The sequence below is a fragment of the Pan paniscus genome, chromosome 21, assembly GCF_029289425.2.
Source record: "Pan paniscus chromosome 21, NHGRI_mPanPan1-v2.0_pri, whole genome shotgun sequence".
NCBI classification, from domain to species: Eukaryota; Metazoa; Chordata; class Mammalia; order Primates; family Hominidae; genus Pan; species Pan paniscus.
The window spans coordinates 4691621-4717075 of record NC_073270.2 but is presented as its reverse complement, the minus strand read 5'-3'; the positions used below and the strand labels follow the sequence as shown (position 1 = coordinate 4717075).

Sequence of the window (25455 nt, the reverse complement as noted above, 5' to 3'; positions counted from 1 at the left end):
CGTGGTATTATAGCACCTAGCCCCACAAGAGGTATGCACAGGTGGTGGCATTTTAGGCCAGAAGCTGGCTGCCAAGACAATTAATTTGAATGAGGAGAGAGGGACCTCATGTGTAGGCCAGAGAGGTCTTAAGCAGTGGAGTTGTTTGGGATGCTTGATGGGAGACAGCAGCACCCCCTTCTGGTCAGTTCCCTATGCACAGCTGAAAGCTTTCTCCCTTCTCTCTCTAGCACCGGGAACCCCTGCATTCCTCCCACTATTAGGGTCTCCACGCCATATCAGCAGGCTGTGGCTTCCCCTTGAGCATAAATGTTTTATTGTCACCTCAGGGCTCTCAGGCAGGTGGGGCTGTTGCATGCCACAGTTAGAGGGAAGTGCCTGACATTTCACACTTTAGGAAACTGAGGCCCATGAGCGGTAAGAGAATGTCCTAAAGGCATACCGAGTCAATAGCAGAGCTGGGACCACCCCTCAGTGCTCCCTCTGGCCTCCCCATCCACCCTCCAGCTGCTCTTCCATGGCTGGGGTGGGGTGCAAGTGGGGTCCTTCATAAGCTGACCTTGGGGCCTTCCCAGACGGGTGTGTTGTCTCGAAAGAAATGCTACCCTCATAATTGCCTCCACCACAATAATGTTCCCACCTCCCCATTAGAGATCTACTGCCCTTTCCTCAATTCGCAGTCATATTTGGGTGGTCAGCACCACACCAGGACTGTGCTACCACACCTGTCCCTCTGGAGTCCACTTCCAGTCACTTTCCTACGGCACAGGGTTTTTCTGCCTGGCTCCCGGTTGGGGCTGAGTCGGTCAATGAGTGAACTTCAGCCCTGCAGGTCCAGACCCTGCACAACCTCCTTCCTCCTGCGGCTCCTCCTGCCATCCCACCCCCACCCCTACTCGGCCAAGTTCAGACCAGGACTCTTCTGTTGCGTTCTTCCTTGGGGGTCACATGCCCCTTGCCGGGCTGCGCGCTCTGTCTTGCAAACCTCTTCTCTTACCCGTTCAGTCCTTGGCGGGTCCCTTCAGCCTGGCAGTCAGCGGACCAGAGCCCAATCCCAAAGCCAGTCTCTGGGTGTGTCCCCACCCACTCTCCCATGACCTTATCTCCCCCGGGGCCGGAGGGCGTGGAAAGGCGCAGGCTGCAGAACTATCGTTTCCCCCGCCCCAACCCGCTCCGCAGGCCCCTGAACCGAAAGAGGGCGGGGCCGGGCAGACGGCGCTGGCACCGCGCCGGCGCGCCCTCAGTTGGAAAGAAAGTCGATGGACGCGCGCACGGAGCGATTGGTGCTGACGTCGACGGCGGTGACCTTAATTTCGGTGTCGCCAAACTGCATGGCGGCGCGGATCTCGCGGCGGCCGGGAGGCGCGCCGGCGGTGTCCTGGCCGCAGTCGGCGGGCTCAAGCTCGAGGCTGAGCGCGCCGCATTTACGCACGCCGGGGTCGGTGATGAAGCGCGCATCCTCTGCCGCGCAGCAGTACAGGTTGATGAGTACGCGCCGCTGGCCGGGACGCGCCGGGCAGTAGCTGCGCCGCACCTCCTCGCCCAGGGCCACCGACTGCTCGGCGGCCACGAAGCGCTCGAAGACGTCGGTGCACCAGCGGCGGCCGTCGCGAACCAGCAGCTTTTCGGGCGGGTGGCGCCCAGGCACAAAGCGGTTGAGCACGCCCACGCCATAGGTGAGCGGCGAGCGGCGGACCCGCACCACGCCCGGCGCCTGGCCGAACAGCACCGCGCCTTTGAGGATGGTGAGGCCCACGTCGTGCGGGACCACGACACGCAGACCGCGGGCGCCCAGCGCCGCCTGCACCGCGTGCTGCAGCACCGCTGACTCGGCGAAGCCGCCCACTAGGAACAGCATCTTCACACCCTGCACCTCTGGCCGTGCCAGCAGGGCCTCTGCGGGACAGGACGGGGGGACGCGGGTGAAGGGGGCAGAGGAGAAGGGGCGGGGGGGAGAGAGCCACTGAGGCCACCACTAGGCGGCCACCGGCGCCTCCCCTCCCTAGCCTGTACCTACCTGGCGACTAGAAAGTAGCCATTTGAGCACTTTCTTTGAGAGCTCACGGGAGTCCTCGAGGGCTTCGCCTCCCCAACACTCACGCTCCCCACTTCTCTCCCACCACGACGTGGAGGACGAGAGATAAGGATATGCATTTTACACGTATTAAATACCTAGACGTTGTGTGCAAGACATTGTGCTCACTCTAGGTACTTCAGCTCATTTTATCCCTGTGATAACGTTTTGAGAACCCAATACTATCACCCCATTTTAAAAATGGGGAAACTGAGGCACCAGAAGTTTTTTGCCTTGGCAAGACTACATATCAACCCCCTAGCTCTTAATCACCACTGCACTTCATCCCGCAGGTGTTCTAGATGATTCTAGGTCTCATCACAGTGTATGGATGTGTGGAGGTATCTAGGCACTGATGAGGGGGAATTATTCCGCATCTGTTTGTTTCTGTAGGGGCGGGTGGGGGACCAAGCTCAGGTGCTCACCTATGTGCTGGATGATCCCGCTGACGGTGGGCTGAAAGAGCTCGTTCATGGCTTCACAAGACATTCGGAGCATCCCCTGTGAGGACCACTTCACGAAGTTCACGCTGTTGGTGGTGAAAGGGGCAAATATCCATCGGTCAGGGCCCAGCTGCTTGCCCCAGTTTGGGGTCCGTGGTCCTTATTCTCTACCTCTGCCTCCAGGCAGAAGTGCCTGGGCACCGACTGCACGTGGTGTCTGGAGGACTGGACCTGCTGGATGTTCACTCAGAGGATTTAGTTGCCAGCCTGCTCCAGGTTCCAGGTACGAGGTCCTGGGAGGGGCCTCCCCTTGCTTTGGTGCAGGGAAACCGAGGAGCATGGGCCGGCAGGGCCCGGGGTGGGGGTGTAGAGAAGGCTGGGAGGAGATAGGCATTGCCGCCTCCCTGCCATGATTCTCTGTCTTGCCCCAGTTCGGGCTGCGGATTCCGTGGGTGGAGCCTGCTGGGCTGGGGCACTCACTCGCCGCTCCCCGCCGCCCCGCCCCGACGCCCTGCTGGCTTAGTGTATATGTGGGATGAATCAGGCAGACCCCCACCGTTCCTTGGGGCCCGGGACCCTCCAGTGCATGGTCATTCCCGGGTCGGCAAACCCTGCCTGAGCCCGCGGGCCCAGGACCCACCTGCTCCTGCGCAGAGCGGTCTCCACGTTGTGGCCCCGCTGCTTGCGGTAGAAGTCAATGAAGGAGAAGGGCAGCGAGATGTTGAGCGCCCCTGCACGGTGTGGGCCAGCAGTGCGCTTGCGAGCCTCGAAAGCGATGGTCAGATCTACCCAGGCTGCCGGCCGTTGCCTTTTGAAGGTGGCGATGAAGTCCTCGCCGAAGATGCGGCACAGCAGCTGCTCGAAGGCCAGGTCCACGCCCACCGCGCCATAAGGGCCCCCTGGGGTGGAGCAGGGGGCGAAGAGGGCGTCAGCGCTCACCGGGCCGCCAGGGGGCAGTGGCGGGGCCGGAGCCCGGGTCGCGCTGGGTACCGGGGCGCCGCCTGGCTACTCACCAGATGCCTTGTAGAGCTCCTTGAGGGTGCCATGGGGCTGCTCCAGCTGGTGCACCGTCAGGTCCACGGTGCCTCCGCCGCAGTCGGCCACCACGTAGCGGTCTCCTGCGGCGGCGAGCGCGGGCACACACTCGTGGGCGGCCTCGCACCCTCAGCCCTGCGCCCCCTCCAGCCTCGCCCAGCCTCCAGCCCTGCCCCGGGTCCCAAGGCCTGTCTGCAGGGTCGGGGGAGGGACGTGAGGGGCTTCAGGTGCTTGAACCTCAGACCACCACATATGGGCGCAGGGTGTGGGGGAGAAATGGTTCCAGAGGCTCTGCAACTCCACCCGAGCGTCCGCGGAGAATCCCCTGGAGGAGTGGGAGTTAGGGGCGCCGCTGTGAGTGGGGTGGGGGTGCGGGTGACTGTGAGGGGACGGCCAGGTTAGGTACAGCGGATGGAGGAGGAAGAGACGGGCTTTGCAAACATGCCCTTGCCCCCATCAGTATATGGTGCCCGGTAGGGGCCAAGGATAACACTCCATCCCCCTTTCCCCCTACCTGCTTGCATCTCTGCCCACAGCTCTCCTACGCCTGACTCCACCAGGAACGTGCGGCTGTGGCGGGACCTTCGCAGCTGCTCCCGAGCTGGGGGTCAGGAGACAGCAGGGAGTGAGATTAGAAGGAGATGCTCCAGCTATGGCGTTCAACTCCCATCCTCCTGCCCAGGACCTCCATGGGCACTGGGAACAGCCAGTGCTCCTGAAACTCCAACCTGCTCCTGACTGGGAGAGGGCAATCCTGAACCCCAAACTCCCACCCTGTATCCAACAGCTGTGGGGAAATATTTAGGGACACAGGGCCTTCCTTTAACGCAGGAGGTCTCAGGTCATGGCAAAATCAGGGTTAGAGGGGTTTGGAGGAGCGGAGGCAGGTAGGTCTTTGGAGTCTCAGAGGGGACTCAGGACTTAGGGCTTCTCCCTGCCCTGGGAGATGGCATTTGGGAGGATGACCATAGCTGTCCTTGGCCTGGGTGCTTGGTCCTGGCAGCAGGAGCTTGGGGCTGATGTGTGTCGGGGAAGATGAGGGGAGTGAAGGGGACAGCTGATGCAGTGGGCTGACTTCCTCCTTTGTCAGTACCCCAGCAATTTCCTCCTGGGGTAGTCTGTGTCTCCCCCAACCCTCAGACTCAGGGCTGGGCGGAGTCCTGCCCTCCTCAGACTTTGCTCCCCTAGGGCAAGGTGAAATCTCCACCCTGAGATTGGGCTGCCCTAGGTAGGGCATGTCCCACCCTGGGACGAGGTTGCCCTTGGGCAGGGCTGTGCCTCCCTTCCTCAGTCAGGCTCCGCCAGCCATGTTTCTGCCTGCTCAAATTGGGCTCCTCCAGGGTGGGTACCCTCTCCCCTTCATACTAGACATGGCTGAGCTTCTGGCTTCAGTGACCCTCTGACCCTCCGGGGGTGGGTGGTGTCCCCGGGGGCAGCTCACCCTGACGGAAGCTGGAGTCGATGGAGCGGCGCTCACCCAGGCGCCCACCACCTGGGGCCCGGCCACTCAGGTCCAGGAGCTGGTGCAGGCGCAGCTTGCGGCAGTATACCGAGGCGGCCTCGGGCTCCAGGGCGATGAGTAGCTGCTCTGCATTCTCTCGGGACACTAGTCCAGCCTGGGGATGGGTGGTGGGCAGGGTCAGGCAGCACTGTGGGCTGTCACACCTAAGATGGCACTGTGAGGTGGGGAACCGCGGCCTGTGGGGCTCCCACCTCCTCCTCCATCACACCCCACCCATGTTAGGCCTCTCAGGCCCCTCTGTGCTGCACAAATTTGGAGCTGCCTCATAGCCACGCTGTGACCAGGCTGGGGAGGGAATGGCCCTGGCCAAATATGCCAAGAAGTTGCCCAGCAGGAAAAGACTCTAGACAGAATGCAGACCTAGAACCCCTGGGATCTGCCCCTTCAAATTTCCCAAGATAGCGGGGCTGCAGCAAGGTTCCCCTTCACAGGTACAAGCGGCCAGCTGAGCGCTGGCTGGGGGTATTGGCAGGGACTCTAGCACAATGTGGGGGGGTGTGATGGCTCAGAGGAGGTGGTGGGGAGCCCTTTTAGCTCATTGAACCCTCTTTCTCCACTAGGCTGGTGTCAGACGGTAGCCATAGGCCACCCCACTTCCAGGAGAACTTTGTTCCCAGGGAATCTGATACAGCAGGGAGGAAGCTGAAATTCCAGGCACCAAGACAGGCCAGTTGGGTGGAGAAAAACGCTTGAGATCTGGAGTTATTTCCTTCAGGGTAGGGGATCCCTGTGAGAAGTATATTATGATTTTGTAGGGTTCCCCAGATTCTGACCAGATAGGGGAGAGGGATAAGGGTGTGAATGGAGACTTTTACCCAGGGCCAGACTTTCCTGAGCAGCCAGGGAACAGCGTGAGAAGGAGGGTGGGGAAATAGGCAAGGGGACGCTGGGGGAGCAGGTGTTTGTTCTGGCTGGGGACAGCCTTGCTTCCGTCCTGATCTTTGCACAGGGATGTCCACTGTGCTCAGGGTTAGCTCCTTCCAGTGAAAAGTGTAGACATTTACAGACCTGGCCCTGGGTCATGCCTGGCCCATAGGTATGGGAGGATTGGGGGTCCCTCCAGGGTGTCCACAGGCAGGCTTGAGATCCCTTTTGGACAGCCTAGGGTCTGTATCCAAGGCTCCAGGGTTATGACCAAGCAATGAGTCTTGAGGCTATGCCCTCTCTGTCTCCACTGGAGCCCCCCCAACTCCTTGCTCTAGACCTTTGAGCATCTCAGTGGTAGGAAGACCTGTATGCATTGGCTAGAATCGCCTCCCTTTATTTCATAGTCCTATTTCCCCTGCTCAAGAACCAACAAAGGTGGGCGGTGGTGGGGGTGTCCCTCAAAATACTGATGCCAAGTGAAGTGAATGTTCTGGGTGCCCTGCCTGCCACTGTGAGTGTTGGCTGCTATTGGCTCACAGCTGCTACCTCCTCTGGATAACTGCCCTCAGCTGAATGGGAATGGCCTCACTTGGAGAGGTTTCCCTCCCATATCCCCAGAACCAGTGACAGACCGATACGGATGTGCAAGAAGCCGGCCCCAACTCTGTGCTACAGTTCTCCCTCTGCAGCTCCCCATGGGATCTAGCTGAGGCTAAACCTGAGGCTAGACTCCAGCAAAGACCACATCCTTCATAGCTCCTTCTCCTGTCCCGCCTCCCTCCCTCGCCTTTCTCCTGAGAAACCTTCTTCAATAGACCTCACGTATAAGACTCTCCATCTTGGCCGGGCGCGGTGGCTCACGCCTGTAATCCCAGCACTTTGGGAGGCCGAGGTGGGCGGATCACAAGGTCAGGAGATTGAGACCATCCTGGCTAACAGGGTGAAACCCCGTCTCTGCTAAAAATACAAAAAATTTGCCGGGCGTGGTGGCGGGCACCTGTAGTCCCAGCTACTCAGGAGGCTGAGGCAGGAGAATGGCGTGAACCTGGGAGGCAGAGCTTGCAGTGAGCTGAGATCGCGCCACTGCACTCCAGCCTGGGCGACAGAGCGAGACTGTCTCAAAAAAAAAAAAAAAAAAAAAGACTCTCCATCTTGGGCTCTGCTTTTAGGACACCTGACTTAAGGCACTGTCTACACTGGCCTGGGCTGTGTCTTTTGTCCCTCTGTCCCCTGTTCCTGCAGGCCCACTCCCTCTCCTGGTGGGAGCAACTCTACAAACTCCCATCAGGAGCAGGCTGAAGTTCTTTCCATAATGACTCTGTGGTCTCAAGGGTGGTGGGGTGCATGCAAGCATGGGGACAGGCCTGGCCCTTCCTGAGCAGTGTTCTCGGGCCCGCCTGCACGTCCTCACCAGGTAGGCAGCCTCCCGCATGAACTGCTTGGCTGGCTGTTTCCAGATGGCAGGCACCGTCAACACCCAGCGCACAGTGTCCTTCTCTGGCAGCGATGGGCTCTGCTCCCTCAGCTCCTGGTACAGGACGGGGCAGTGAGAGGAAAGCTGGCTTGGAGGGAGGGTGGTCTTCAGCCCTCTGCGGAACTGGAGGTACTAATCAAATCACAGGAAGGACTTCCCAGCAGAGCTGGAAGAATCGGCCCCCCTCCCATCAGTATGGCTTGGTGCAGGCTCTACCAGACAAAAAGGGAGGTGGGTACTGGAGAAGATGACCTCTGAGCTCCGGCGGTGGCTACCCATCCAATGTCGGGGACGGGATGGGGGAGCGGTTTCGGATGAGGGGAAAATAGGGGGTCCCTGCCACAGTCGGCAGAGGTGGGGCCGCAGCGCACCTGAAGGGCGTGCTCCCTGAAGAAGCGCAGGGCATGGGCGAACACCTCCAGGGCGGGCATCGTCTTTCCATTTACTGCCTCTAGCTGGGTCTTCAAGGTGAGATCCTGGCAGGGACACAGGGCGGCTCTGCAGGAGGCCTCAGCTTGGCACTGATTTCCTGACGACCTCGCTCTTAAAATCACCCCGTTTCCTGGAGCTTCCCCTCCTCTTAACCACCGTCCCACTCTTGCCCCAATGTGACATTAGCTCTGCCCCAACCCCTCTCCTTAGCCCCACCCCTCCTGCAACCCCAGCTTCACTATTAGCCCCGCCTCCACCTCATTTCTGAGCTCCGCCCACACCGGAGTCCGACGTCTCCCTTTAGCCCCGCCCCCTCTCAGCCACGACTCCATCGGGGCCGTCCTCACACGTTTTGGTTTTGTCCCACCCACCCCCATTAGCCCTGCCCTTTTCCATGCTGGCCCCGCCTCCCTGTCTGGAGCCCTGTGACTCACCGTGGCGCTGTGGATCTTCATCTTGAACTTCTCGAAGTAGAGCCAGTCCCGCGCCTCTTCGGGGTCCAGGTCATGGTAGTAATCGCGGGCGGTGTAGCCAAAGCTGTGGAAGGCGCCCTCCGGAGTCAGCAGCAGGCAGGTCGGGGTCTTCTGGTGGGCCACGCCCGGGTCTCCGCCCTCCCATTTCCTGCAGAGGCACAGGGCAGTCAGTGCAACCCTCCCTTCTTGGGTGGGAATCCAGGCAGAGGGAACAGCATGTGCAAAAACTTACAGATGTGAAAGAGCAGGGAGAACTAGCTATGGGTCGGCTCCATAGGCAGCAGGAGAAAATACAAGAATGCTAAGGTGAGATCATGAAGAGCACAGAAGGCCATTCAGAATTCTGTCTTCGTGGATTTAAAGTAGCCAGGAGGTATGACCACATTTGCCTTTAGAAAGAAAGGTCACTGGCTCCCATGGAGCAACAGAATGCAGGGAAGGGAGCATGGAGAAAGGAAACCAAGGAGGAGGATATTGCAGCCACCCAGTTGAGAGAAGGTCGGGGCTGAACTTGGGCACGATCAGTGGCCATGGAGAGAAGTAGATGGGTATTCTAGAGATGTTAGGGGCTTGGTGTCTGGTGGGAAGAGAGAGCTTGGGAGGAGGCTGGAATGTCCCCCAGTTATTTCCTGTGACTGTCACCTCCACAGGACAGAGACAGTGTTCCTGGATGTGTCCTTAGCCCCAGCATGGCCTCAGCCATGTGTGTTGATCAACAAGACATCTGGGATGCCCTGCAGCTCCTAGAGGGCTGTAAGTGCTCAGAGCCTTTGTGGTTTCCTGTGATGTGGAAGGAAGGACAGTCCAATCTCATGAAGCTCAAGTCCCATGTATTTTGGGAGCAGTTACCTGTCTGTCATCTCTCCATTCACCCTTCCATCCAGTCTCCAGGCCTTGGGAAGCCCCTCTTACCTCCCATCCCAGTCTGGGTTGAGAGCTTTGAGGTCTCCTATAGCTTCACCTACTGCCTGCTGACCCTCTAGGACACATTCAGAGGACTGGGGTCTTGAGGTCCCAAGGGGAGTGTTCACATAAAACCCAACATTTGAATGGATTTTTGAAACATGTCTTTCAAAACAATTGTGTGACTTGTCAACTCAGCCCTTAGAACCTTCATTTTCTTGTTTTTATTTTTATTTCTTGTTTTATTATTTTTTATTTTCTTTTCCTTTTTACTAAAAAAGGAAAAGAAAAAAGATTTGAGATGTTGGACCTAGGAATCACCTCTAGGAATCTACCCCATGGAGACTGCAGCACAAGTTTTCAAAGAAGGATATTACTGCTGCACTTTTTGTAATAGTGAAAAATGAGAGGAGGAAAAAAAACCCCTAAAACTGTCAATAGGGGAATGGATAAATTATGACACATCTGTACTATGGAATACTAGGCCGTTCAAAGAAAGTGGCAGCTTCATATGTGCTGACGTGAAATATCTACAAAATAGTGTTGAAGCTTTAAAACAAAGCAAGTTGTATATCTCACTTTTACTTAAAAAACACATATATGTTTGTATATGTGTGTGTTTGTCTATAAGCTTAGAAAAATATTTGTGGGCTGGGCATGGTGGCTCACGCCTGTAATTCCAGCATTTTTGGGATGCTAAAGTGGGATAATCACTTGAGGCCAGGAATTCAAGACCAGCCCTGGCAACACAGTGAGACCCTGTCTCTCCAAAAAAAAAATTTTTTTTTTTTAATTAGCCAGGTGTGGTGGTGCTGTCTGTAGTCCTAGCTACTCAGGAGGCTGAGGTGGAAGGATTGCTTGAGCCCAGGAGTTTGAGGCTGCAGTGAGCTATGATCACACCACTGCACTCCAGCTTGTGTGACAGAGCGAGACCCTGTCTCAAAGAAAAAAAAAAAAGGCCAGGTGTGGTGGCTCACGTCTGTAATCCTAGCACTCTGGGAGGCCGAGGCTGGCGGATCACCCGAAGTCAGGAATTTGAGACCAGCCTGGCTAACACGGTGAAACCCCGTCTCTACTAAAAATACAAAAAAAAAAAAAAAAAATTAGCTGGGTGTGGTGGCGGGCGCCAGTAGTCCCAGCTACTTAAGAGGCCAAGGCAGGAGAATGGCATGAACCCAGGAGGCAGAGCTTGCAGTGAGCTGAGATCGCGTCACTGCACTCCAGCCTGGACGACAGAGTGAGACTCCGTCTCAAAAAAAAAAAAAACGCCACAAAAGTTAGCCAGGCATAGTGGCGCACACCTGTAGTCCCAGCTACTTGGGAGGCTGAGGCAGGAGAATCGCTTGAACCCGAGAGGTGGAGGTTGCAATGAGCTAAGATCGTGCCATTGCACTCCAGCGTAGGCAACAGAGTGAGACTCCGTCTCAAAAAAAAAAAAAAAAAGGAAAATAAAAAACATTTGCATATTTTATTGTTATGTTTGTTATATCTCAAAAAAATTCAAAATTAAAAACAAAGTCTGACTTTTCCTACAGAGGGTTGGGAGCTGCTCCAGTTGAGGCCAAGGACCCAGGCCTGGGGCCCATCCTCCAACTTTTGCCCCAGTGGGGAGCCCCAGACTGGGGGTGGCAGGGCCTCCAAGGAGACCCCATGTCTCGGTGACAGTACTTTTGGGACCAAGGTATGAGGAATCCCCACCCTCCCCACCTCACTCTCTCAGCCCAGCTGACCTCACCTCATCATGTGGATGGCCTCAGGGTCACTGGCAAAGCTGAAAGCATAGCCACTAGACGTGGTGCCGAAGTCAATGGCCACCACCACAGAGAAGGAGGCCTGCTGGGGGGCTCGGACCTCGGGTTTCTGCAAGTGCAAGACTTAGAATTAGCAAGCAGCCAGCAGGGACACCCCCATCCCCCACAGCCCCAATGCTTCCTCTGCATGGGGAAGACACTCCCCCCCACTGACTGTGGTCCAGACCAGCCCTGGACCTGGCCCACCCCACCTGCCCACCTGCTCGGGCTCCCTTGCCCTCCCAGGCTCCAGGCTGAGCCTTGGACGTGTCTCTCAGGTAGCCCCAGGCAGGGTTTGGCTCAAGCTCCTGCTTTCCTGCTTCCAGCCTCCGCCCACCCTCCCTCTGGACTGCCTTAGCCCCACCCCCACCTCACACCATCTTCAGAGGCAGCCATTAGTCTGGGCCCAGCTGCGAGCAATTTTGCTCCTCCAGGCAGTTTTACAGCACATGGACCAGTGTATATATTTTATCCTCTTGCTCTTTGTGGCCATAGTGACACAAACCAGACTGTCTGATTCTGTGGCAGAGAGGAGAGGGCACGTGCATGTCCACAGAGAAGTGTGTGCCTTCTCCTATGCCAGGGCTGGACTCCCTAAGAATAAGGGTGTCCCTAAGCTGGATCACCAGGGCAAGGTCATCCAGGTGGGGTGACCCAGGGAGCTTGGGGGTGGGGAGGTGGTGTCCTGGATACTTCAAGCTAGTAGTTTCCTTTTTATTTGAGACAGGGTCTCACTCTGTCACCTAGGCTGAAATGCAGTGGTGCGATCTTGGCTAACTGCAACCTCCGCTTCCCAGGTTCAAGCAATTCTCCACCCTCAGCCTCCCGAGTAGCTGGGATTACAGGTGTGCACCACCACGCCCAGCTAATTGTATTTTTTGTAGAGATGGGGTTTCGCTATGTTGCTCAGGCTGTTCTTGAACTCCTGAGCTCAAAGCAATCTGCCCACCTCGGCCTCCCAAAGTGCTGGGATTACAGGTGTGAGCCACCGTGCCCAGCCCAAGCTAATGGTTTCCAGACTATTTTTTTTTTTTTTTGGCAACACATCTCCTCTCCTTCAGGTATGACTTGGATTAAGGTGGGCTGTGGTCCACAAGAGGCCCAGTGCTCTGGGGACCTAGAAAAGCCACATGCTCAGAGGAACACTTGCCTCAGCCAGGCCAGCTTCAATGGCCGTGGGTGCCTCCTGTGTGTGTGGGGGTTGGGAGTTAGTTACATGCGGCTCGCCTTCTCAGTAGAATTGTTACCCTTATAGTCCAGGGTCACCCAAGGCCAATCCTTCTGGGGGGCACATGACTGGAGTGTACGGGGACAAGAGGCATGGTGGTACCCCCATCCCCTCCTCCTTCCTAGCTGAGGCCCTGTCATGACTTTGCCAGGCACGACCCTGTCCACACCAGCCAGGTCACCCACCACCTGGTCCCTGCTCCGGGCTTACTGGAGACTGCGAGGGTGTGAGGGGGGCAATGCCGCAGCTTTCCTGGGTCCTCGGGGAGCCGGGTGGGCTAGGCACTGGGGACCGCTCCGGGCTGGAGCCTGCAGAGAAGAGACGGCAGTTCATCCTGGCACAAGCAGGGTAGGGATGGCAGCGGGGCCCCAAGCCAGGCACCCAAAGGTTCTCCATCAGTCCTTGCTGGGCTAAGGCAAAGGGCTCTCTGCTGGGGAGGAGGACTGGGGGGTGTAGGAAAGACACACATGACGTAGGGGCAGGAGCTGAGGGTCTGCTATCAGAGGCAACGTTTCCCTAGCAGGTGACCCATGCTTTCCCTGGGAACTCACTGTCTCCCCACTAGGGCCCCTCAGACACACAGTGTGGGAGGGGAGAGAGACAGAAAAGCATTGTGTGGCAGGGAGACTCAGTCCAGAGATGGAAGGGCAGGGGAGATAGGGCAGGTGAGCTCCTGGGAGGGAGTAGAGGAGAGAGAAGCCCTCCCCCTTCAGAAGCTGGAGCTACAGAGCTAACTGGCTAGGAGGTGGGGCTGCTCCCCTCCACCCTAAAGTTGGGCCACGTGGTTCTAATCAGGACTTGAGGGAACTCTGCAGCTCCCATGCCCACAAGGGCCACAGACAGGCCCAGCTGGCTGCTTGAGGAGGACTGAGGAGGGGGAGCACCTCCTCCCACACTCATAGAGATAGCCCAGTCCTGAACTGGGGGTGTCCACAACATTAGGAAGTCTGATTCCCACCCCCCACCCACACACATACACACACCCTGAGCCAGCATTTCAGGGCAGGACGCCCCATCAAGACCCTCTTGCACGCCTGGGACTGAGCTGGACCTTTGGTGGGAGGCAGTGGAGTAGCCCTGGAGGACAGCCCCAGGCCTGGCCCCGAGGATCAGGCAGCTCATGGGGCAGGAGGGCCTGCCTGGCTGGTAGCTGCCACCACCACACTGGGCATTGCTAAGGGGCATGTGAGGAGTACTGGGGCAGCCTTGATATCCATGGACAGGCCAGGGAGGCTGGCTAGGGAGGGAGAGTGAGATCTGGTAGGAAGCTCCATGCACAAATCAGGCAGGTCTGGCTCGCCTTAGGCTGAGCCAGGCAGGCCCTGTGCTCCCTCAGCCACAGTCCTGTCATGTGCTGCCAGGCAGGTCTCCACTCTCCCTGGCCTTGGGGGTAACCTGGGAACACAGGCGAAGGGCCAGGCATGAGGGGGACTCTGGGAAGCGCCTGGACAGGGCCAGAGTCTGAGGTGCTGGAGGGGCAGGGAAAAAGTGGCCACATTTCAAGGGCTCCCTCTCCTCAGGCAGCCAGGGCAGGCTCCGGCCCTGCCACCAGCTGCAGCCTGAGAGGCCAAGTTGCTGTGGCTCGAGCTTGGGAAGGGAGGCAGGAAGGAAGGGCCCAGCCCACCAGGTCTTTGTGAATGGACTTCCTGAGGAGTGTCCCTCTTGCCTCCGGCCTCCCACCCCTGCAGAGAACCCAAGCCTGCTCCCAGACCAGGCTATGGTCAGACGCACATGCACACGCAGAATTCTCTGCATGCGTGCCCACCTGCAGACTATACTCCCATACACAGATCCTGTGCACGGAGACCTGCCCGCAGAGACACACACTCACTGATGCACTCCCACGGGGTCCTGTGCACATAGCCTGAACAAAACACATGGACATTCAAACACTCCTGTGCACACAGACCCTCCATGCACACGCAGAACTCTCTGCATGCGTGCCCACCTGCAGACTATACTCCCATACACAGATCCTGTGCACAGAGACCTGCCCGCTGAGATACACACTCACTGACACACTCACACAGGGTCCTGTGGACAGAGGCTGAACAAAACACATGCACATGCATACACTCCTGTGTGCACAGACCCTTCTGGCACACACAAACACACGCACTCAGCCCACACTCATATACACATGGGGGTCCTGTGAATAGACCAGTCCTGTGTGCACACATACTCACATACACAGACCTGTGCACACAGACCCTTCCTGCACACACAGGGGGGTCCAGTAAACACAGACCTGCCCTGCACACATGCACACACACACACACACACACTCACTCACAGAAGAGCTGTTGGGAAGCTCTGTGGGAGAGGTACATTGCACAACCTGTAGGTGGGTCTCAGTGCCTGCTCAGGTGAGCGGGTGATGGGTCAGGGCAGAATGGTGGGGGTTCTTACCGATGTACAGCCCCTGCAGGCCCATCTCCGGGACAGCCAACATCCTTGCAGGCCCTGTAGCTGTCAACAGGAACAGACAAGCAGAGTGGGATTTATTTGTCCCTTTGTTCCCTCATCTGAATGCTTATTTATTTTATTTGTTTACTTTTGGCTGGAGTCCTTTGAAGCAAATCCCAGCCATCATGTTGTTTCACCTGTGAACTCTTTAATACATCTCTCCAACAGATAAAGACGTTTTAAACAATGTCATCGCAACGCCATTCTCATGTCTAATGAAATTAACAGTAATTCCTTAAATCTCATCTAAAGTCCCACAGTTCCCAGCTTGTGTCAAAAAATGGCTTTACTTTCTTGGAATCAGGATCCTCCTAAATGTTTTCTGGTGCCTGCTCTGTGCCAGGTGCTGGGAGATAGTGACCCAGAGAGACACTGTCCCTGCCCTAGAAACCAACGGTCTGATGGAGGAGATAATCAGGCAAGTGATTTTGAAATGACAAGCATTGCTGAGTGCTAGGAAGGTCAAAGTTGGATAATGCGGGGTGGGAAGAGGACATGGTAAGTCTGGACAGAGGGCTGGGCTGGGCTTACCCTGCAGGCAGGGCCTGTGCACCCTATTTCAGATTTGATTTTATATGAAGGGCAACAGCAAATCTTGAAAGGTTTGAGGTGGCAGGGTGGGGTGGGGGCATGACTCAATTTGTCTTTTCTTTTTTCTGAGACAGGGTCTCACTCTATTGCCCAGGCTGGAATGCAGTGGCACGATCTTGGCTCACTGCAACCTCTGCCTCCCAGGTTCAAGCCATTCTCCTACCTCAGCCTCCTCAGTAGCTGGGATTACAGGTGAGTGCCTCCATGCCCAGCTAATTTTTGTATTTTTAGTAGAGACGGGGTTTCGCCATGTTGGCCAGGCTGTTCTCGAACTCCTGACCTCAGGTGATCCGCCCACCTCAGCCTCTCAAAGTGCTGGGATTACAGGCATGAGCCACCGTGCCTGGCCTTCGTTGTTTGTTTGTTTTGAGATAGGGTGTCACTCTGTCACGAGGAGAACCTACATTTAAAGGCTGAACAGAGGAATATATACCGGCCCAGGAGACTGAGATGCCTCATGGTCTCATGAAGATTGTACCAAGAGATGGGTAAAGCTAGATCCCTGTAAAAGGTCCCCAGATGAGACTGGAAACACTGTTTTAGTGGCCCAAGGGAGGGAAGCTTAGGTGAGGAGTGAGCAAGAGGTGACATGAGCTAGAACTTCTTTTCTTAAGATGGAGTTTCACTCTGTTGCCCAGGCTGGAGTGTAGTGACGCAATCATATTGAGCTAGAATTTCTGAAAAGCTTGGCTGAAATCAGGAATACATGTGAGGGCAGTAGTTGGAGGGCGCTAAAGCTGAAGGGAGGTGAGGAAGAATATTTATTTTCTAAGATGGGAGGGGCTCGATCCTGTCTATGGAGTTCTGGAGCCAGGCTATAGGCAGGATATTCCAAACCATCAACAGCTTTGTTACACAAAGTGTGGGCTGAGGATCAGCAGCATTGGTATCACCTGGAAGCTTGTTAGAAATGCAGAACCTCAGGCCCCAGCCCAGACCTGCTGAATCAGAACGTGTATTTCATATTTATTTATTTATTTATTTATTTATTTATTTATTTATTTTATTTTTGAGGCAGAGTCTCACTCTGTCCCCCAGGCTGGAGTGCAGTGGCGTGATCTCAGTTCTCAGCTCACTGCAATCTCCATCTCCTGGGTTCAAGCGATTATCCTGCCTCAGCCTCCCAAGTAGCTGGGGCCACAGGCATGCGCCACCTAATTTGCCTAAAATGCCACCTAAAAATGCCTGGCTAATTTTTGTATTTTTAGTAGAGTCGGGGTTTCACCATATTGGCCAGGCTGGTCTCGAACTCCTGGCCTCAGGTGATCCGCCCGTCTCAGCCTCCCAAAGTGCTGGGATTACAGGCGTAAGCCACCGCGTCTGGCCTATTTTAACAAGATTCCCAGGTGATTCAGGTGCACATTGAAGTTTGAGAAGTGTTGCTCAACAGTGTCTCTCAGCCAGTCTGCAGACCACTGACACTGTGTTCTCATTGGTAGGCCTGGCTGCTCCTCTAAACAAAGGAGGAGGCTGCGCAGGGCCAACGCATTCCTTCTCTGTCACCAGCGGCCCAGTCTGAAAGTTTTGCTGTAGAACACAGGCAGACACAGAGCTGGCTCTGGCATGCCCATAGACACATGCACACACCCTTGCTCACACAGTTCACACAAACCAGCCCCATTGTGGACAGACACCTGGACTCCCACACACTCTTGTATGTCCAGGATTCTCCTGCATGGCCAGCACCATGGAGATTTCCAGACACTCTTGCTGTCCTCTGTACCATTGGAGTTGGATGCTCAGGAATCAGAATCAGAAGAAGGATGGGTGCTGGTTGTGGGTACGCATATAGCAGCTGGCTGTTGAGGAGAAAAGGGAAAGCACAGAGAGGGGGAGGGGAGGGTTCTTAGGAACCAGGGGCAGGAGCCCAGAGCCCAGCTCAGGATGATGGAGTGGGATGCTGAGCTGGGTCCCACCAGCTCATGCGAGCTGATTCTTTCTATCTCTTCCCAATTCTGCATTCAATGACATCACATTGGTAGCTTCAAATCAGTCATGGCTGGGAGTATTTACACGACAGAAATTGGCAAACACCATAAATCAGGATTTTATCCTTCTTCCAGAGCTGATTGGAAACCATTAACCAGCATACTACTGGATCAAGGTCTCGAGGGAGGAGCTGGCAGCCTTATTTGTATGTTGTTCTGATTCTTCAGCAAACACTTATCGAGATTCTTCATGCCAGGCTCTGTGCTAAGCACTGGGGAACCACTTTGTTGAATGAATGAATGAATGGATTTTCTGGACCGAGGCTATTGTACCTGGAGGAGAAACAACCTAGAACCACTAGAAAAAAAAGACTCTGGGCCGGGCGCCGTGGCTCACTCCTGTAATCCCAGCACTTTCAGAGGCTGAGGCAGGTGGATCACCTGAGGTCAGGAATTCGAGACCAGCCTGGCCAACATGGTGAAACCTTGTCTCTACTAAAAATACAAAAATTAGCCAAGCGTAGTGGCAGACGCCTGTAATTCCAGCTACTCAGGAGGCTGAGGCAGGAGAATCGTTTGAACCTGGGAAGCAGAGGTTGCAGTGAGCCAAGATCGCGCCATTGCACTCCAGCCTGGGCGAGAAGAGCGAGACCCCATCTCAAGAAAAAAAAAAAAAAAGACTGAGTCCTCGCTCTACACTGGATTCCACATCCAAACCATGGGCCTATACTCTTCCCAGCTATCGGAAGCTTGTCCAGTTATCTACCATCTCTCATTGTGCGATATGCTGAGTGCCCCTATGCTGGGGTTTCAGGGATGGCAAGAGCCTATTATGGCACCTGGCGTGAGTGCATCATGCCACATCTCTGTGCCTCAGTGCCCTTTCCTGTAGAATGGGTGACACAGAGGGCTTATGTTAACAAGTCCAGATATGCAAGGTATTGATAAAAGCAGGGAGTTGGGCAGGTTTGAGCAGTGTTCTTTCCCTTCATGATGCAGATTCTGAATTTTCTTGTTAGATATTTTGGTCTTACTGAGAATCGCATTCTAGTCATCATGAGTTTTTTAAGGAAGGAGGTAGGAACTAAATCAATTTGTGTTAAGGGCTGGGTGTGGTGGCTCATGCCTGTAATTCTAGCACTTTGGGAGGTCAAAGTGGGTGGATTGCTTGAGCTCAGGAGTTCGAGACCAGCCTGGGCAACAGCAAAAACCCATCTCTACAAAAAATACAAATATTAGCCCAGCGTGGTAGTGCATGCCTAGAGTCCCAGCCACTTTGGACGCTGAGGTGGGAGAATTGCTTGAGCCTGGAAGGTTGAGGCTGCAGTAAGTCATGATCACACCACTGCACTCCAGCCTGGGTGACAGAGTGAGACCCTGTCTCCAAAAAAAAAAAAAAAAAAAAAATTGTGTTAAAGAAGGAGTATCCCATGGATTCCCCGAGAGGTGGAGGTAAGCCAAGAGGTGGCTGACTGCCAAGCGAGCACACACACCCAGGGACACTTAAGGAGAATGCTGACCACAGAACACGGGACAAGCCCAGCCCCCAAAAGCTAGGTCTGGGCAGAGTCCACAGTTGAAAATGAGGGGAGGCTGAGCCCCGCTTCAGGGGCCTACTAATTTCAGACTGGTGGTGCCTATGGGTTTGAGAGTAATTGAGCGGGACAGTTTGATTTACACAGAAAGGAACTCCATTTCCTGGCTACAAGCACATGCCAAACTCTGGCCCCAGCCTGATCCCTAACCCTGCCCATGGACTGACCCCTAACTCTTGGCTTCATATTGACCTCTAGTCATCAGCTTCACCCTGACCCCTGGCCCTGACTTCTACCCAATAGGCAGGGCCGATTAGTCACTGGGGACCAGGATAGGGTGTGGCCCAGCAGGAACTCACAACCAGAGACTCCCATCCCAGAGTATCCCCTGGTCTTACAATAGCCTAGGACGAACCCTGCCCCCACGCCCGCTCCCGCTCCTTTTTTTGAGACAGGGTCTTGCTCTGTTGCCTAGGCTGGAATGCAGTGGCACGATCACGGCTCACTGCAGCCTCGACCACCTGGCCTCAAGCAATCCTCCCGCTTCATCCTCCCAAAGTGCTGGGATTACAGGCGTGAGCCACCTTGCAGGGGCCCAACCCTTTGCCTGACAGAGTCCTCGGAGGATCTCTTCCTGTGTGGGGTGTTTCAGCTGGGCGCTCATGTCCCCAGGAGCACTATGGGAATGCAGTGTTCTGGGTTTCAGGGCTCCACACGATGCCTGTGTAGACAAAGAGCCCACCCAGGTCCTTCCAGCTCCCCTCCTCACTAGGACCCTGCCTCTTCCGCCTGCTGCTCTCTGCTCAGCACCCAGCCAGCCCTGTAATGGAACAGGACTCCGTCAGCGGGCTAAGTGAGGCCACAGGCATTTCTTCCAACCCACAGACTGGGCCAACCAGGGCCCAAAGCACAGATCAGAAACGGCACCCAAAGGGCTGCCCCACTCTGTTCTGGAGAGGAGCCCTTAAGAAGATGGGACCATGTGTGGCTGAGTGAGGTGGCTGCCCCATCCTGCGCTGGGGCAGGGAGTGACAGAAATGGCCTCCCATGGCCCCTCCCTGTCCTCATCTTTGCTTTCCATACATCCTGCCGCACCCCCTTGGGTCCTCATCATGGGAGCAGCCAGTTCACAAACAACAGAGCCCCTCCCATGCTCTGCCCACAGCCCCCCATTACCCCTCTCGCCTGGGATTCCTGCGCTGCGTCTGCTCTCCGGAGGGTCCCTAGTTTCGTGATCACTCCCTTCCAGTCTCTCTCATCAACACACGCTAACCTCACAGATAGGCTCCACTGCCCTAGCGGGAACCTGGACCCCACCCCACCTGGACCTCAAGCTGGCCCGGAAGACCAGGTCCCAGCCTCAGACCCTGGCACCTGGGCCACTCAGTACTCTGTTGCGCTTCGGGACCACAGGGCCTGGGACCCCTGAGGCACCCCCCAACACACACACATACACTCAACTCCCAGGTTTCCACCTCAGACCTAGGCACCGGGTCCCTCAATTTGGCTCCCTGGAGCAGGCCCCAGCCCACACCGGTCCTGCCAGCCCCTAAGACACAGGAGTTTCTCCAGCCTAAGCCTCTGAGCAGCTGTGCGAGGGACAGGGGAGGTGGTCCCCCGAAGCCCAGGTGGGAGACCAAGGTCGCTGCCCCAAGTGCCTTCCCGAGCCCGCAGCCTCGCTGAAGAGAGGGGCTTGCAGATCTGTCCCCACCAGACAAAGTCTGGAGGTTTTTGGTGGGGTCTCAGCCGACAGCCCGGGACGGCAAACCTCCTCGCCTTTCTCCACTCGGGGCGCCCAGCAGCCCCCGCCCCAGAACTCACCTCCGCCCTCCCGACAGCTCGAGCCCCGTCCAGCCGCCGCGATCCCGGGCCCGCAGCTCGTTGGCCGTGCCTGCTGCGGCGGCCGCAGCCCTCGACGTGCGCCCGGCCCTGAGGCCTCCCGCCTCCTCGCGCCGCCCACCCCGCCCGCCGCCCCCTCCCCCAGGCCGGATGGCCGCGCCGCCTGCGCCGCCGGGTCGGCCCGCGCTCCCGGCCCAGATGTGCGAGGCCGGGGCGGGGCCTGCCTGCGCGGGCCTCCGCCGAGGGGCCCAGCCTGGTCCCGCGTCCAGGGCCCCTCCCTGAGCCCCTCCTGCGCCTCCCCCGCTCCCCTAGCAGCCCAGGGGGTGGGAGAAGGGAGAGGGGGCGGCGGAGGGAGGGGAAGAGGGATTCCAGACCCTCGTCGGCCTCCTGCGGTCCAGCTGCTGAGGGGCTCCCCTGCCCCGCCCCCACAGGCCCACCTTGGGGCTCAGCCTCGGCCCCTTCAGCGAGGGCCCAACAGCGGAGGGGGAAGGGCCCACCCTTGACCCCTCCACTTCCCTGCCCCAGACCCCTCCAGTCCCTTGACCCAGAACCCTCTCTCCTCCCACCCCCACTGCCCCTACAGTTTCCCTAGCCCAGTCCTCAGTGGCCAGAAAAGAGGCAGAATTGCGGATGAGGGCAGGCCCTCGGGTCCCCAGGCTAGGCCTAGCTCTGTCTTTGCTCAAGTTCAGACGACCGAGGCGCGGAGTCTCACAGACTGAGGCCCCATGCCCGGCGAGGGGACCACTCCGCACCAAGGGGCACCCAGCCTCTCCTCCGAGGCTCACAGCCTTTTGCTTGTCCTAACCGGGGCCCTTTTGGGGATGCTGGGACTTGGCCTCCAGACAGGGGGTTTGTGGGGTGAAGATCTCTTTCTGGGCTGGGAACCGTGGCTCATGCCTGTAATCCAGCGCTTTGGGAGTCTGAGGTGGGAGGATGGCTTGAAGCCGGCTGGGCAACAAAGGGAGACCCCGTCTCTAAAAAGTTTTAAAAATTAGCCAGGTGTAGTAGCTCACGTCTGTAGTCCTAGGTACTCAGGAGGCTGGGGTGGAGGATTGCTTGAGCCCAGGAGTTTGAGGCTGCAGTAAGTGTGATCACACCACCGCACTCCAGCTTGGGTGACAGAGAGAGACCCTGTCATAAATAAATGAATGAACGGATGAATGAATGAATGACTTTCTGCTAGGTCCCTCGTGGAGCTTTCAAAGGCAGCTGACTCGTTCTGCCTGTTCCCCTTCCCCTCTGCCCCATGTGCCCCCACAGAAGTTCCAGATGCTTCTCAGTCCACCTCCGTTTGTGCCTGGGAAGGCTGCCCGTCAGAGAAGGACCCCACAGCCCCATCAAATGAGGCACAGTTCTTGAGACATCCCTTTTGCTCTTCCACTCCAAACCTTTGCAAGGGCTATTTTTCCTCCCTGAAATGCTCTCCTTCCTCCTCTCTGCCCAGCCAAAATGCTCCCCAGCTACAGTGTCACCTCCCTAGTCTTGCTGCCTTTCTTCTCAGAGCCACTGCCCTAGAGGACCTCCTTAATGAGGTCAGGCATGGGGTGTGCACTGCACCAACAATTCTGGATACCAAGCCAACATGGTATCCAATCAGCAGTCTCCACAGGCCGCCTCCCAGTGTGCGTCTATGTGTGTCTGTCTGTGCATCTGTTGGTGTGTTTGTGTCTGTGCTTAAGTGTGTCTTTGTATGTGTAAGACTTTGCTTATATGTCTGTTCATGTGTGAGTGTGTTTCTTGGATTGTCTGACTGTGTCTGTGTGTGCGCTAGTGTGTGACTATGTTTCTGTATTACGTGTGTGTGTTGCTGCATCTTGTGTCTTTGTGTCTGTGTGTAACAGGGGTCCTTGGTCGGGGCCTGCAGGCCTGCACCTCGTTTGAGGCTGAGCAGAGCCAGGAGGGATTGAAGTGTGTGTCTGCTGTGCATGTCCTGGGGGCTGCAGGGTCTGGCCCCTCACACTCATGCCTGCCCCTTTTTTCTTTTTCCCTTCCACCTGGTTTCCCTGTCCCCACCTCCAGCTCCAAAGATGGGCTCGTCTCTGAGGGCCACAGCAGCAGGTTCAGAGCAGGGGTGAAGACTCATGGGGGGCGTATCCCCTGTCCTCAGTGCCAGCGCCCTCCAAACCTTCCTGTTTGGAAGCTCCCTCCTTCCCCCACCCCCACATTTCAGCCCCCCTCAGTCTGATGAGGGAGTCACAGACCCCACCCTTGGGCCGCATCCAGTCTGACATGAGAGAAGGATAGCAAATAGCCCCAGCGAGCCCACATTCCACACTAGAGGAAGCTCGATTCAATTGTCCAGGTGGGCATGGATGAGGGTCCTCAGAGTCCCTGCCCTCTACCTCTCTGTGCCCTCCCGTCTCCCTCCTGCTCCTCTCCAGCATGGTTGTGGGCCCACCCACTGACCTCACCAGCTTCCTGCATCTCCCTGGGTGGGGTAGCACGAGGAAGAATCAGCCTCTGAGTAGGTCCTCCCCAGGAGCAGCCTCTCCCCAGGCCCGCTGTTTTCCTCTGGACTGTGGTCAGGGATTTCCCCTCTCATGAGATGCCCTTCCTCTCAGCCCTGCCCCCAATCCATCTCTATCTGCAACCAGAGGTGACTTTCAAAGGCACAAATCTGGTGCCATCCCATCACCACTCCTATACTCTCCACGGCTCCCCATGACCTAGAGAAGAGCCAAGGCGTGGACTGCCCTTGGCTGATCTCCCAAACTCTTTTTCCCAGCCCTAGCCTCCAACCCCATGTCCGGCCCCTCGGGCACATCCTGCCTTCTGTGCTTCTGAACCTTCCACCTAGGCCAGCCCCAGCCCTGAGCTGCTTGTCCACATCCATCCCTACCTCAGGCGGTTGGGGAGAAAGGGGTCCCTTAGACCCCTGTGTGGGTGCGGTGTCTGCTTGGGGAGTCCCCTGGCCCCAGGTCCCCTCCATGGGGATTTCAAGAAGACTTCCTGGGTTTGGAAGGCAGGAGCAGGGCCCTCTTTCCAAGTACCCACAGCTTGGCCCGATGTGGCAGACCAGCAGGCAGTTTTAGGGCAGAGGGTGAAGTTTGTTTCTAAGACGTGTCATCCCCCACCTCAGCCTGTTAGCACTGAGGGGCTGTGGAGAGAACTTTGCATGTCCCCCCCTTGCCCCCGGACTCCTGCCCAAGCCTGGCTGCTTGTTCTCCAGAGCTTGGCACACATGCATGTGCGCACACACACACACACACATGCATGCACACACACACGCACACACACACATGCATGCACACACACACTCATGCACACACAATGGAGAGGGCATGTGCCTCCACCACCTGCCTCAGGAGGGACGGGAGGGTGGGAGAGGTTTTCTTCACCAGTGGTCCTTGTTGACTGAACCTCAGGTGTGCTGGTACCCTGCTGGGTCCCCTACCCTGACACTTCAGTTACCTTCACCACAACCATGGTGGGGAAGGACTCTTCACCCTCTTTCTACAGATGAGAAAGCTGAAGCTTAGAGAGAACAGGTCACTGCCCCATGCAGACCCCGTGGGCCGGTGCTCTTGCCTGTGCCACAGCTCAGGAGGCTGGGCCAGAAGCATGGTACCTGAGCACCCAGGGGTGGCTCCCAGCTGGTCACCCGGGCCCACCTGCTTATTCATGGGGATAGGAGGTGGGCAGCTCCTGGGCCACCCCTGTCTCTAGTGTCCCTCTACCCCAGTGCTGAGGGGTGAGCTTCCTTCCAGGAATTCCTCTGCCTGCCCCGCCCAGCTGAACTTCCTCCATGTGGCCAATTGCCTCAGGCTGCATCATCTTCCTCCCTGGAAATGGGAGTGTGAGAGGCTGAGCTGCTCCCAGTTGTCTGCAGGAGTCTGGTGGCCCAGGGTTCAAGGCTCAGCCTTGGTGGCTCCCTGCTGTTGCTGCTCTGTCAACAGCTGGTGCCTCCTCCTTCATAAAAAGAAAGCCTTGAGGTCCCACCTTCCTGCTGAACCTCCCCAATACCCTGTCCCAAATGACACCCAAAGCCAGGTCCAGCCAGGATTGGACCTACCTCCCACACCTCTGTACTGACCCCCCCACTTTTGGCTTCTTCTCCCAGTGTGATGTGAGGGTTCCCAGCAGACAGGTGGAGACATCTTGGAGGAGGTGGCTCTGGATCTGAGCCTGAGGGGTGGCTGAGAGTATACCACATGGAGGAGCGGGAAGGGCACTCCTGGTGGAGGAGATGGTACAGACAAAAGTGCAAAGGGTGGCACGGGCAGGAGGCAGAGTGGAGCCGATGTGCTTGGTGGCCAGCCGGATGAAGGGCTGGGTGACTTTGCCCCTGGTGCTTTTAGTAGAGACCTGCCCTTGTGTCCTACTCTGCTGACATTCTGTCCCCTTGGACAAGAACTCTCAGCTGCATTTGCTCCACCTGGACATCTTCTGTTTGGGGTTTTCAGTGTGTCCTCCAGACCAGCTGGAAATTCAGCTTCCTTGTACAATTCTCTCTGCTCACCCTTGACTGAGCTTGGGTGAGACCTCCCCTTGCCAGTGAGCCCACCCCACAGAATTGCCCCTCTGCTAGGGTATGGGGTACAGAAAAGGAACAAGACTAAGGGAAAGGAAATGTTGGGGGGAGATGCTCTTTTTATTTCAGCCACCTCAAGCATGAGGAGGTTGTGGGGCTGCAGTGTAGCCAATGCTGGTTATCCTCCCCCAACCCAGTCTATTCTCATTTTCCTAAGAACAGAGCGCTCTCTTTTTAGTCATGCATACGGTAACCCAGCAGAAACAGTATATTTCCCAGCCTTTCTTGCTTCTAGGTGTTGCCACGTGACTAAGGCTGGCTAATGAGATATAAACGGAATTGTTATTTAGCGTCTTCCAGGAACCTTCCTTGAAACAGCTGGAG

General features: G+C 56.6%; 1 protein-coding gene and 1 long non-coding RNA gene across 3 annotated transcripts; one reads left to right on the top strand and one right to left on the bottom strand.

Annotated features, from left to right (window-relative positions):
- Positions 1-296: 296 nt before the first annotated feature.
- HSPA12B (heat shock protein family A (Hsp70) member 12B) lies at positions 297-20702 on the bottom strand. Of its 2 annotated transcripts, XM_024926892.4 has the most exons (14): positions 20583-20702; positions 16933-17097; positions 14651-14710; positions 12452-12549; positions 10959-11083; positions 8282-8468; positions 7787-7891; positions 7353-7469; positions 4994-5168; positions 4067-4153; positions 3531-3635; positions 3158-3416; positions 2500-2603; positions 297-1896 (listed from the first exon to the last, which is right to left on the bottom strand). In XM_024926892.4, exons 2-14 carry the CDS (start codon positions 16985-16987, stop codon positions 1241-1243), a joined length of 2133 nt encoding a protein of 710 aa, XP_024782660.2. In that variant the 5' UTR covers positions 16988-17097; positions 20583-20702; the 3' UTR covers positions 297-1240. The 2 variants fall into 2 exon arrangements, with proteins under 2 accessions (XP_024782660.2, XP_003821426.2); XM_003821378.5 differs by lacking the exon at positions 16933-17097 and having other exon boundaries at positions 20583-20698.
- LOC117977132 (uncharacterized) lies at positions 2610-10951 on the top strand. The gene is made up of 3 exons (XR_004668104.2): positions 2610-2800; positions 4089-4328; positions 8971-10951. It is a non-coding gene; the product is annotated as an uncharacterized LOC117977132 (long non-coding RNA).
- Positions 20703-25455: the final 4753 nt, after the last annotated feature.